Source organism: Suncus etruscus, chromosome 3 (genome assembly GCF_024139225.1).
Source record: "Suncus etruscus isolate mSunEtr1 chromosome 3, mSunEtr1.pri.cur, whole genome shotgun sequence".
In the NCBI taxonomy this organism is placed as follows: Eukaryota; Metazoa; Chordata; class Mammalia; order Eulipotyphla; family Soricidae; genus Suncus; species Suncus etruscus.
Window position 1 is genome coordinate 132,565,080 of NC_064850.1, and position 13,508 is coordinate 132,578,587.

Consider the following 13,508-nt stretch of genomic DNA (forward strand, 5'->3'; position numbering starts at 1 on the left):
TTAATTTTGACTCACACTTGGCTGCACTCAGGCAGGGTTTACTCTTGTGAGGGATCTTGTGCTCAGGGATCAAACCAGGGTTGACTGATTGGGACCAAGCAAGGCCTGTATTATCTCTCTGGCCTCAAAAGTGGAACTTTTAAAAGAAAAAATGAAAAGTGAAAATAAAAATATTATAAAAAATGAAAATTCTCACAGATTTTCATCTGGTCTTGATAAAGAAAAAAATGTATAGCAGGGAACCTAGCTCTAAGTCAAGATACTGGTTCTTCAAAGGATGAGAGTGGGGTGGGTAGGGTTTGGATGCGCATGGGCCAATGACCAAGCTAAGTTAGTCATTATAGTTCAGTTTCTCTATAGAAAGGTGATATTACTTGTGTGTGTAATGTGTATATTAATGTATATATATACATATATATACATATATGTTTGATATATATGATATGCATGAAGATGATGAGACAAGTGAACTGTGAGGACAGGGTACTGTGAAGCAACCCCCAATGCCTGAGGAATCAGAAGGGTTAGGACAGTAGTACTAAGTAGAGGGCAAGAAAGAACAGAAGCGTGTTGAGATTTGGTGAGGCTATATTTCATAGCTTTCTCCTTTTTTCCTTTCATAGTGTCTGTTTATTTGTCCTATAGGAAGGAAAGTTGTTTTGTTTTGTTCTTTTGGGTTATGTGGCAGTGCTCAAGGCTTATTTCTGGTTCTGTGATCAGGAATCACTTCTGGTGGCACTTAGGGAATCATATGTGGTTGAACTTGGGTAGAGCTTGGCATCTACATGTTAAATAAGCACTTTCATCCCTGTACTAGCTCTCTGGTTCTAGCAAGGAAAATAAAACAGAAAGACATTATCAAGAAAAATCAAAGTGATTTATATGTCTACATTTGGTTGTCTCAGTTGTTTTATTAAAAATTCTGTTTTTTTCTTTTTTCTCTTTTAAATTTCTTCTTTTTAAATTGATATATATATAACCTCTAAATGGACTCCTCCCAGATTTGTTTTCTTCTTCTTTTTTTTTTTTTCCAACAGAACCACATAACTTGAATCATCTTGCTCTGCCTCATGAATTGAAGCGGGGAAAAATGGAGTGTACTAGGACCAAACATATGAACATTGAGTGGAGATAAAAAATGATCAGACTCAAACACCAAACTCAAAGTCAACAACAACAGAATCAAGACCCAATCTACAACTAGCTTTACATAGAGGGGAGCAGTTACACTAGCAGTTTAGAGGGCAAATGAGGGAGATATCAGATGCATGCTGGGAACAGGGCTCGAGGGAGGACAACACTGTTGGTGGGAATGGCCCTGATTCATTGTCACTATGTACCTTAAATATTACTGTAAAAGATTCATAATTCACTTTGGTCATAATAAAAATTATTAAAAAATATTCTAGAACACCTTTTTTGTGAAGTTTAAGGATAAATTCTAATCATACATAATTTAATTTATCTACAGAAAAATACCTCATAGATATAGGAGTAAAACTGAAAGTTTTAGTGAAATTGAGACAGATAGCTGTATTACTGGATTACTTGATACTACGGAAAAATAATACCATCAGCCTATTTTTACAATTCAGCATCCCTTAATCTTGACACAGAGACCCATGTTCAGAATCTGGTTTTTCAGTGACAGCTGGACCAGACTAATTCAAAATTAAAATTTTGAGTTCAGAAATGCTTTTGTTTTACATTTTGGTGTATATCTTGATGATCAAACATCCGGGATATGAAGACAATCTGATAGTTTTTAAGGTAGTGCTCTGTCTAGTGGGAGTTATATATACAGCAATAAATGCAATGAAAGAGACAGGATTTATGACAGAATTATATTCAAGGTCAAAGCACATACAGAAGGCTGCTTCTCTTCCTATTTGAGAGGCAGGAACAGGGTGAAGTGAAGTCTGGAAGAGAAATTCTTCCATTGAATGTAACTCCACTTACAAATAAATTCAATTATTTTATACAGTTCTCTAACACATTAAATAAATCTTTCCTGAGAAGAGGATAACCATTAAAAGTAATTTTCATAAGATGAATGTAGTTATAATCCAAGTATGCACACTCTTTATTCTAGAGTTCATTTTAATTTTATGCTTGGTGTAACTTTGTTTTATAAACTACATTTATTTTGATTCTATATTCAGTATTCTAATTCAACATTATCTGAATATTTATTTTGTATCAAACATTAGGGCTCAGGTACACAGAGATAAATTTGCTCTTTCATCCATAACCTCCATAATGAATAGTAATATATGTAAATAAATAATTGATTAATTGATTTAATTTACTTATTTACTGCTCCCCAAAATAATTGTTGATTTTTTGCGTCTGTAAAAGCTCTTGAAAGATAAATAGCATTTGAAAAGTTTTTTTTTTTTTTTTTTTTTTAGGCGAGGGTGGTGGTGGTGCTTGTGGTATACACCTGGTAGAGTTTTGGGTTTTTGGGGGGTGTTTTTTTTTGGGGGGGGGCACACCTAGCAGTGTTCAGGGGTTACTCCTGTCTGCTCAGAAATAGCTCCCGGCAGGCACGGGGGACCATATGGGACACCGGGATTTGAACCAGCCACCTTAGGTCCTGCATCAGCTGCTCGAAAGGCAAACACCGCTGTGCTATCTCTCCGGCCCCACACCTGGTAGAGTTTAAGGCTAACTTATGACTCTTTGCTTGGGCATCACTTCTGGTGGGTTCAGGGAGTTCGGGATATTAAGCGTGGGTTCATCCCATGGAAGGCAAGCAACCTACTTGCTGTACAATTGCTCTGACCCTACAAGAATTTGAAAAAAAATGTTTTAATTTGAAATTTTAAAGGAAACAAATAATGAAAGACAGAACGCATATCAGATGCTATGTTAATGGAGAACTTCCTCTTTATATCATCAAATGAAATTATTACATGGACTCATATGATGTATTAATGCGTTCTGGAAAATATGTGATAGATCATCTGCATATCTAGGTCTGTTTACTTTTTATAACCTAAAATAAGAAAAAGAAAAGTAACTCTGCTTATTAATGTAACTCTATATCTAGAACCATTAAAAATCCAAATTCTTTGATGTCCAGCTTAATAAAGCAACGCAATTCAGGAAAAAGAGGTAAGTTTTTTTTAAAAGTTCCTTCATGTACTGGAAGGAACTAATTTTTCTGCCATTAAACTTTTGTTAGCCCATTGCTGCTCACATTTTGGTAGAAGGCTAGATGCAGAAAATTTTGTCTTCATTTGACCAGAAATTTAGTGCTAGCAAAAAGTATGTCATTTTTGTATTTCTTCTTTGAGGAAATGTCTGTTCATTTCCTCTCCCCATTTTTGGATGGGGTTAGATGTTTATTTCTTGTTAAGTTTTGTCAGTACCATGTATATCTTAGATATTATCCCCTTATCTGATGGGTATTGGATGAATAGTTTCTCCCATTCTGTGGATGGCCTTTGAATCGTCATTACTATTTTCTCTGAGGTGCAGAAGTTTCTCAGGTTAATATAGTCCCATTTGTTTATTTCTGCCTCCACTGTTTGGACAGTGCTGTTTCCTCCTTGAAGATGTCTTTAGTCTCAACATCATGGAGTGTTTTACCTATGTGTTCTTCTATATACCTTTGGTTCTGGGTCTGATATCAAGGACTTTAATTCATTTGGAGTTGACATTTGTGCATGGTGTTAGATGGAGGTCTGAGTTTGATTTTTTACATATGATGGCCATTTGTCCCAGCACCACTTATTATTATTATTATTTTTTTTTTAGTTTTTTTTTTTTTGGGTCACACCCGGCAGTGCTCAGGGGTTACTCCTGACTGTCTGCTCAGAAATAGCTCCTGGCAGGCACGGGGGACCATATGGGACACCGGGATTCGAACCAACCACCTTTGGTCCTGGATCGGCTGCTTGCAAGGCAAACGCTGCTGTGCCATCTCTCCGGGCCCCCAGCACCACTTATTGAAAAGACTTTTCCTGCTCCATTTTGCATTTCTTGCCTCTTTATCAAAGATTAGTTGGTTGTATGTCTGGGGAATATTCTTTGAATACTCAGGTCTATTCCACTGATCTGAGGGTCTATCTTTATTCCAATACCGTGTTGTTTTAATGACTATTGCTTTGTAATACAATTTAAAGTTGGGGAAAGTGATCATGTAACATCTTCATTTTCCTAAAGGTTGCGTTAGCTATTGGTGTGTGTTTATTGTTCCAAATGAATTTCATGAGTGTTTGATTTACTTCTTTAAAGAATGTCATGGGTATTATAGAGGGATTGCATTAAATCTGTACAAAGCTTTGGGGAGTATTGTCATTTTAATGATGTTAATCCTCCCAGTTTATGAACAGGGTAGGTGCCTCCATTTCTTGTGTCCTCTTTTATTTCTTGAAGCAATGTTTTTTAGTTTTCTTTGTTTAGGTATTTTTTTTTTTTTTTTCAAACACAAGTGGTTCCTGTAAGACATGAAACATCCCCCTTCAAGTAAGGTGCCCCAATATGACAGCGAGAATTTGATTTCTACCTCTGAGAACTTATAAAGGAAAAGAATCACATTTCTTCTTTCAGTTCAGGTGAAAAAACTGCTTCATGAGTTCGTAAGTCGTGAAAGCCACGGCTTGGGATGGAATGCAGCGAATGTAGTTCAGGGACAGGCCCCGGTATAAGCCTCTGCGGATGCCGTGCTGTCCGTACACGTACTTCATGGTCTCCCGCATGGTAAGGCACTTTTCGAATTCTGGAAGAACGGTTCCTAATTGCATTCGCCGACGTGTGACATCAAATGGGTAGGATATTGTCTGCGCTATGGCTCCGGCCACACCACCACAAAGCAAGTTGATGTGAGTTTTCAAAACTAAGACATTCGGATTATCGGATGAGGGTCTGCCAAGAAGGGTTGGAGCATGAGTAAGTCCGACGCTCTTTAAGGTGCCGAACGTAAAAAACGAAACCCCTGCATACGGAGCCATTCCCAGGATAGTTGGCATTAGGCCTCTGTAAAAGCCAAGGAAACCGCCCTCCTTTGCGTGGATGGTCTTGAAGGCGTGGATGATGCCCGTGTACGTGTGCTCCCCTTTCACCTGGAAGGCGAGCCGGACCCGGACCATGTCAAGGGGGTAGGTACAGATAACGGCTGTCATGCCTGCCATGGATCCAGCCATCAATCTGTGCACATGACCAGAAATGCCCAATTTTGTCGTAATGAACGTTTTATAGTGCTCAAACGCCATGAACTGAATGGCGCCGTAGGGGAAGATGCGAATCATCATGGCCCCGTTCCCTTTGTACAGGCCGAGGTAGCCCTCCTTCTGGGGGACGGCACACAGTGTGGAAAAGACGCCTAAATGTTTGTAATGGTGATTGTGAGCTTGCAATAAAACCTTCACGCGATCCAAGGGAGCAACTGTTGTTTTGGCACAGCATCCGGCAATACCTCCGGCCAGGAAGGAGCGGAGCCAGTAGAGGTCGCGGCGGGCGGCGGGGCCCCCGGTTCCAGCCCCGGCCCCGGCCCCTGGCCCTGGCCCTGCTCCCGGCCCTGCTCCCGCCCCGGCTCCGGCCCCGGGCCCAGCGGCGGGCGGGGGGTCCGGCGGGGCCAGGGCGGCGGCCGCCATCGGGACGGCGATCGGGTCGGGTCAGCGGCGCCCGCGGGGCGGCGGCGAGGCAGAGGCAGGAGCCGGCGGCGCCCGAGCAGCCGCCATGGCCGTGGCCGCGCCAGCCCTTGTTTAGGTATTTGACTCCAAGGTATTTGAGTTTTGTGGCACAAATGTGAATGAGATTTTTTTTTTTTTTTTGGTTTTTGGGCCACACCAGGTGACGCTCAGGGGTTACTCCTGGCTATGCGCTCAGAAGTCGCTCCTGGCTTCTTGGGGGACCATATGGGAAACCGGGGGATCGAACTGCGGTCCATCCAAGGCTAGCGCAGGCAAGGCAGGCACCTTACCTCTAGTGCCACCGCCTGGCCCCCATGAATGAGATTTTTTAATGTCCATTTATTCCCTATAATTATTGGTGTATAAGAAGACCATTGGTTTTTTCATGTTAATTTTGCTATATGAATTTATTGTTTCTAGAAGCTTTTTGGTAGAGTCTTTAGGGTTTACTAAATATAGTATGTTATCTGCAAACAGTGAAAACAATGGCCCAAAGACACATGAAAAAATGCTCCACATCACTAATCACCAGGGAGATGCTAATAAAAACAACAATGAGGTACCATCTCATGCTATAGAAACTAACACACATCGCAAAGAATAAGAACAATCACTACTGGTGGGAATGTGGGTAGAAAGAAACTCTCATTCACTGCTGGTGAGAATGCTGTCTTGGTGAGCCTTTATGGAAAACAATATAGAGATTCCACAAAAAACTGGACACCAAGCTCCCATATGATCCAGCTTGGACACTGAGCTCCCATATGATCCAGCTATACCACTCCTAGAGATATACCCTAAGAACACAAAAACGCAACACAAAAATACCTTCTGCACACCTAATTTCATTGCAGCGCTATTTACAATTGCCAAAATCTGGAAACAACTCAGATACCCAAAAACAGATGAGTGGCTAAAGAAACTGTGATACATTTATACAATGGAACACTGTGCAGGCCGTCAGAAGAGATGAGGCCATGAAATTTTCCTATACATGGATGGAAATGGAATCTGTTATTCTGAGGTAAATAAGTCAGATGGAGAGAGATAGATACAGAATAGTCTCTCTTATCTATGGGTTTTAAAAAAAGTAAAAACAAACATTACTTAATAATACACAGATACAATAGCAATGAGGGCAGGAAGGTCAGGCCCACAATATGAAGCTTGTCACAGAGTGGTGAGTTCAGTTGGAGGAAAAGAGAAGGGGGGGTATCTTTTTTTCTGTTTAAAATAAAAGACATTTGGGCTGTCGTAGAGCCTTTGCCTTGTACGTGGCTGAACCAGAACAGACGTGGGTTCAATCCCCAGCATCCCATATGGTCCCCTGAGTGATTTCTGAGTACAGAGCTGGGAGTAACACCGAAGTACTGTTGTGTGTGGCCCAAAAAATGAAAAAAAAAAAAAAAAAAAGAAAGAAAAGATATTTAATAACAGCAAAATGCAAAGTTAAAGTTTTGGGCAAAGCAAAAATTTAACAATGCCTACTTACAATGTGTGCTTGTGAAAAACAAAAGCTGTCTTTCTTTTCCATGAAAAAAATAGCTCCTGTTTTCTAGAAATCTAGATGCATGCAATACATTGAAATTTTAGTTTCACTTATATATAAAAGTTTATTGCATTCTAGCAAAGGAGTATTTATAATCTACCATTACCTTATTTCCACTATTTGCCATGTAATAACTTTCATTTAAATTTTATTTTTGTTTTCTGGATCACTCCCAGCTGTTCTCAGTACTTACTCCTTGCTCTGAGCTTAGGAATCACTCGTGGTAGTGTACAGGGGACCGTATGTAATACCAGGAATCAAACCTTATCTGCTATACTCTTTCTCTCTGACTTAACATTTTAATTTTTTTCTAGCATGTATCATCATGTACTTCTATGCAGAGTCATTAATAAATTAATGGCATACTTGTCACTCAACAAGTACGTTAATATTTTGTTGGCTATTCTACCCTTTTCTTGATAATCAGGATATAGTAGTGCGTAAACGATGGGGCCAGAGCAGTGGCACAGCAGTAGGGCATTTTTGCCTTGCACGCTGTTGACCCCTAGGACAGATCTCGGTTTGATCCCCTGGAGTCCCATATGGTTCCCCAAGCCAGGAGCGTTTTTTGAGCCCATAGCCCGGAGTAGCCTCTGAGTGTAACCATGTGTGTGCTCCCATCGTGCCCCAAGAAAATTAAATTCTAGAGGTGAAAAAATATGTAAAACAAAGTTAAAGTTATAATTAATGTCTAGTGCTTTGTGATAATTGCTGTGGGAAAATATTAAAGTTGGGATGAGGATGTAAGAGGTGCCAGAGAACTGGTTGAGGGGTTGTTGCAATTTATAATGGGTTGGTATAAAGTGGCTCATTAGGAAAGAATATATGAACTTAGAGTAGAAGAAATGTGAGGTGTTAAAGGGAGGAGAAAGTGCAAAAGCCTTAAGGCATGTGTTAGATGAAGGAAAGGTGAAGCAGAAAGGTCACTAATATGTTATAAAAAAAGACAAGGGGCCAGAGAGATAGCATGGAGGTGGGACGTTTGCCTTACATGCAGAAGGACAGTGGTTTGAATCCCGGCATCCCATATGGTCCCCTGAGCGATTTCTTTCTTTTTTTTTATATATTTTATTTAAACACCTTGATTACATACATGATTGTGTTTGGGTTTCAGTCATGTAAAGAACACCACCCATCACCAGTGCAACATTCCCATCACCAATGTCCCAAATCTCCCTCCTCCCCATCCGACCCCTGCCTGTACTCTAGACAGGCTTTTCATTTCCCTCATACATTCTCATTATTAGGGCAGTTCAAAATGTAGTTATTTCTATAACTAAACTCATCACTCTTTGTGGTGAGCTTCCTGAGGTGAGCTGGAACTTCCAGCTCTTTTCTCTTTTGTGTCTGAAAATTATTATTGCAAGAATGTCTTTCATTTTCCTTAAAACCCATAGATGAGTGAGACCATTCTGCGTTTCTCTCTCTCTCTCTCTCTCTCTCTCTCTCTCTCTCTCTCTCTCTCTCTCTCTCTCTCTCTCTGACTTATTTCACTCAACATAATAGATTCCGTGTACATCCATGTATAGGAAAATTTCATGACTTCATCTCTCCTGAAAGCTGCATAATATTCCATTGTGTATATGTACCAAAACCAGGAGAAACACCTGAGTGTTGCCAGGCGTGACCCTCCCCCCCAAAGGGGAAGAACAAGACAAGATTTAATCTGGCTTCTGAAAGGAAGAAAGCTTCTTATGCAGATATTCTGTGAGTTGTGAGAGGTGTTGTGGGGGAGGCATTATGAGCTTAGGGGTGCTTTAGAGTTTGACAGAGCTGAGGGGAGACCTCTATTTTATTTCCCTTCCTATTTAGTCAATCACTATATACTCAATAGTTTTTCTGATTTTTAAAAGTGGGAAGAAGATTGTATTTCAGGTACTTTGTCCAGATTTAAGTCACTGTGGTAGGACTTAAATCTGCTATGGTGTTTTACCCAAACTAGGCATTCAGTAAATATTTAGTTTACCCCCTTTTCTTTCCACAAATCATTTTTTGGGGGGTGTCACACCCGGTTGCACTCAGGGATTACTCCTGGCTGTACGCTCAGAAATCGCTCCTGGCAGGCTTCGGGAATCAAATGGGATGCTGGGATTCGAACCTCGGTCCTTCTGCATGCAAGTCAAATGCCCTACCTCCACGCTATCTCTCCAGTCCCCAAGGCGAGGGGATAGGCAGAGGGGCTCAGCCCCAAAAGCATCCAGCATCGTGCTTTCCCAGGTGGTCTCCCATCCAAGTACTAACCAGGCACGACCCTACTTAGCTTCCTACATCAGACATATCTGGTGCCTTCAGGGTGTATGGCCATAGACTCTTTCCACAAATTTTGTTTTGTTTGTTTGTTTGTTTTTTGAGCCACACCCGGCGATGCTCAGGGGTTACTCCTGGCTGTCTGCTCAGAAATAGCTCCTGGCAGGCACGGGGGACCATATGGGACACCGGGATTTGAACCAACCACCTTTGGTCCTGGATTGGCTGCTTGCAAGGCAAACACCACTGTGCTATCTCTCCGGGCCCTCTTTCCACAAATCTTAACACCACCTCTGATTACACTTTCTTTGAAGTTCTATTCAAAGAGCTGCATCAGCAAGTTTTTTTGTTACTGTTGTTTGGGGGCAGTGCTCAGGGTTTACTCCTGGCTGTGTGCTCAGGGATCACTCTTGGTGGGCTTGAGGTAGTGGGATCCTGGGATAGAACCCAGGTAGCCCTGAGCAGGGCAGACACCCCACCCACTGTATTATCTCTTTGGCCCCTCAAGTATTGTTTTTCTTGTCTTACAGATTAGGATTATAGGAAAAAGTTCTGTAAACAGCTACAAAAACATTCATCATTCTTTGCTGTAGGGATTGTTTTTAGAGCTGAACTGACTTATTTTTTTCTGTGGGTCAGTAAAATCTAGTTATCTGTGCTGGACAGAGCTTTGTCCTGCTTAACTTTCACTGTTCGGTTTATATGTTGCTACCGTTTACAAATGGGTTTATATTATTTTTGTTTTGGTTTTGGGGCCACACCCAGCTATGCTCTGAGATTACTTCTGGCCCTGTGGTCAGAAATCGCTCCTGGCAGGCTCAGGAGACCATATGGGATGCTGTGGATTAAACTTGGGTCAGCTGTGTGCAGAGCAAATGCCTTATCTGCTCTACTATCTCTCAAATTCCTGGGCTTTTGTTTTTGTTTTGTTTTGGGGCCACACCCAGTGACCTTCAGGGATTGCTCCTAGTTATGCTGGTTATGTGCCCAGAAATCGTTCCTGGCCTGGGGGATACCAGGGCATCAAACCCCGGTCCGTCCTAGGTCAGCCACTTTGATGACAAATGCCCTATAGCTGCCCCACCGTTTCATCCCTGGGAATATTTTCTTGAGACCATGCTACTATGTTACTGAAAAGGGTTTTCATCCTAATAGTTTGACCTGTTGTTTAAAAACTCACAGAACTTGTTTTCTCCAGTTATATTTTTCTTGGTTTATTTTATTATGTTCATAGTGACAAAAATTGTCATTCCCAAAAGTAGAAGTCTTGTAAAAATTCAAATTCCAGCAATTTAAAAGCAGTAGTAATTTGTACACTGGGGAAAGAATCTTCTGTATATCATCAGAGGCTAACTGTGCAATCAGAATTCTTATGTGCACTGATCTGGGAAAATTGATTAACCTTTCTAGGTGCCTTATTCCCTGAGAGGGGTCTAGCTGCAATCCTGGGCAAATTAATTAATCTGCGTGTGCACCCACTTCATTTTCTGTAAAATGATGACAGTAATAGTACAATTTTATAAGGTTGTGCTGAAGGTGAAATTAGTATGTAAAAGCACTTACTGCACCTAATAACACATACAGGCTTTTACTATAGTTTTTATTATTTTAAGCATGCACATCATCATTTAATTGTATATATCTTCATTAAAGTTGAGTGTGTCTTTTTAGTATAAAAAAACATAAGAAAAACTAAAATGGCCATGTTTATTAATTACCTCTAATGATCAAGTTAAAGACTTAAAACAGTAATGCATTCTTTATTTTTTAATTAAATAGCAATTCTTATTGTGACCAAAAAGTGAGTAACAAATCTTTCACAGTAATATTGAAGGTACATAGTGACAATGAATCAGGGCCATTCCCACCATCAGGGTTTTCCTCCCCCCCTTTTTCCCAGCATGTGTACTATATCTCCCTCTTTTGCCCTCCCCACCCCCAGTGCTAGTGTAACTGTTCCCCTCTGTGTATAGCTTATTATATATAGGGTATGATTCTGTTGTTGACTTTGGGTTTGCTGTTTAATTATGATCTTTCTTTGTTTGTTTGTTTTTATTTATTTTTTGTTTTTGGGTCACACCTGGCAGTGCTCAGGGGTTACTCTTGGCTCTATGCTCAGAAATCGTCCCTGGCAGGCACGGGGGACCATATGAGATGCCGGGATTCGAACCACCATCCTTCTGCATGAAAGGCAAACACCTTACCTTCATGCTATCTCTCTGGCCCCTAATTCTGATCATTTTTTAATTCCACTCAATGTTCATACAGCTGTTTGATACCGGTACCATTCATTTTTATTTTCCCCCTCAATTCATGAGGCAGAACAAGAGGATTCAAGTTGTTTGGTTCTGCAGAAAGAAGAAAAAAAAAAAACAAAAAAAAAAAGAAGAAGAAGCAAAACAGAACAACAACAACAACAACAACAACAAAAAAACCCAACAGTTTAGGGGAAAAAAAGACTGTAACTATCAAAAAAAAGCACCCAGAAGTAAAAAAAAAAACACCAAATTATAACCACAAGAGTGGAAAAGAAAGAAAAGACAGAAGAAAAAAGAGAAAAGGTATGGTAAGGTTTAGTGCCCCCCCCCCTTTTTTTTACATAGGCACAGTAAGTATTGGGAAAGAAAGAAAGGGAATTCTCTTGGTCTAAGAGCTTCAGGGTTTCTCCACCCTTTAAGCATACTGTCATGAGAACAACTACTGGTTCCACACTCATTTACACACCCCAAGGTCTTTTTATGGTGCCAGAAAACTTTCCTCTCCGATGTGGGTGATGACATCTCGTCTCTGTGCTGGAGATCTTGTTATTTGCGTAGGTCAAAGGGTGAAGGTTAGGAGAGAGTTTTTCTTTTTTCTAGGAGTTTTGTTCCATCACTGTTGTTGTAATCAGTCTTCTGTAATAAAGAGTTTTGTTTTTGCTCAAATCCTAGGCTGAAGCTAATGGGTTCCAGAAGTTCTGCTCAGTTTCCATTGTCAAAGTCTGACTTCTGTAATTAGAGATCTTGATTTTTGTACAAGTTCTAGGCTAAAGCCTAGGGAAGGGTTTTTCTTATTGGTCCCAGGATAAATTCTGCCCAGTCATGGTTGTCAAAGCCATTCTTCTGTAGTTAGCGCTCTTGGTTTTTGCACAGATCAAAGGATGACATGTCTCCTGATTTCATCTTACCACTAGGTGATGTGATAGGACAACTGCCTATCAATTTATTGTCTGAATGTCATATCAGAACTGTAGCAAGTTGGTGCCAGAGCTGTGTTAGGAATTTCCCAGGGGAGTTTGGTTCCTGGTGTTGTTGCAAGGAACTGTATCAGTTCTACATCTGGGATCTGGGGATCGGGGTTCGACGAACACTGTCCTATCACATAGCGACTGAGTTGTGTCCACATGACAAATGTTCAGAGTGGGAGGCGCCCCTGTATTATAAAAAGTATGATTTCTTATCCTAGAAGATAAGATCTTGTTTCTGTGCATAAGGTTTCCCCTTTTTTATTATGCCTATACAAAAGCGTATGGTGTCATATTATATTGTTGGTGCATTTGGGGGGTAAGAATGAGAGGCTACACAATCTCTGTGCTCTGGTTTTGACCTGAGCTTTTATCCCAGGCAAGACTTTTTCTTCTTGGTTTTCGTTCCAAGCAGAACCAAAACAGGTGAGGTTAAAGGAAAAAATTTTTTTTACTAAATTGGCAGTTATAACCAAGCCAATACTCGAATGGTTTCAACCTTTTTAAACCTGTGGGTGGTCTGTGGTCTGTGGACCAGTGGTTGAAGACCACTTGAAACATAACTTGTTGGGCTTGAAAGTGGGGAATCCTGCTTGATTTTATTATTTCTTCTTCCTGGTTGGATGCATATATAATTAAGTTATTAAGACTTCACTCATGACCTATGCTGTTGGGTCCTGTCAACGAATTACCAAACGCTGCATACCAAATCTAAAAGCTGTTGAAAATGGACTATAAAATCAAGGTCTTGTACAAGTGCATCATAAAAGTAGCAGTCATCCCCTGATTTAATGCCCTCGCTATACAGTTGAGTTAGTAATCATCGACACATAGCTAATAGCCTAAGTGG

The 13,508-nt window shown here is 40.6% G+C and overlaps 2 protein-coding genes across 2 annotated transcripts in view; one reads left to right on the forward strand and one right to left on the reverse strand.

The window, feature by feature from the left end:
* ARHGAP28 (Rho GTPase activating protein 28) overlaps nucleotides 1-13,508 on the forward strand; it is a 189,430-nt gene that overhangs the window by 33,922 nt on the left and 142,000 nt on the right. The gene's annotated exons all lie outside the window — the stretch shown is intronic.
* Nucleotides 4,454-5,600, reverse strand: LOC126003903 (graves disease carrier protein-like). The gene has a single exon (XM_049770237.1). The coding sequence runs from the start codon at nucleotides 5,598-5,600 to the stop codon at nucleotides 4,554-4,556; it is 1,047 nt and encodes a 348-aa protein (XP_049626194.1). The 3' UTR covers nucleotides 4,454-4,553.

What these genes read in the sequence shown, in the direction of transcription:
- LOC126003903 (XM_049770237.1), bottom strand. Translation starts at nt 5,600, where the DNA reads ATGGCGGCCGCCGCCCTGGCCCCGCCGGACCCCCCGCCCGCCGCTGGG.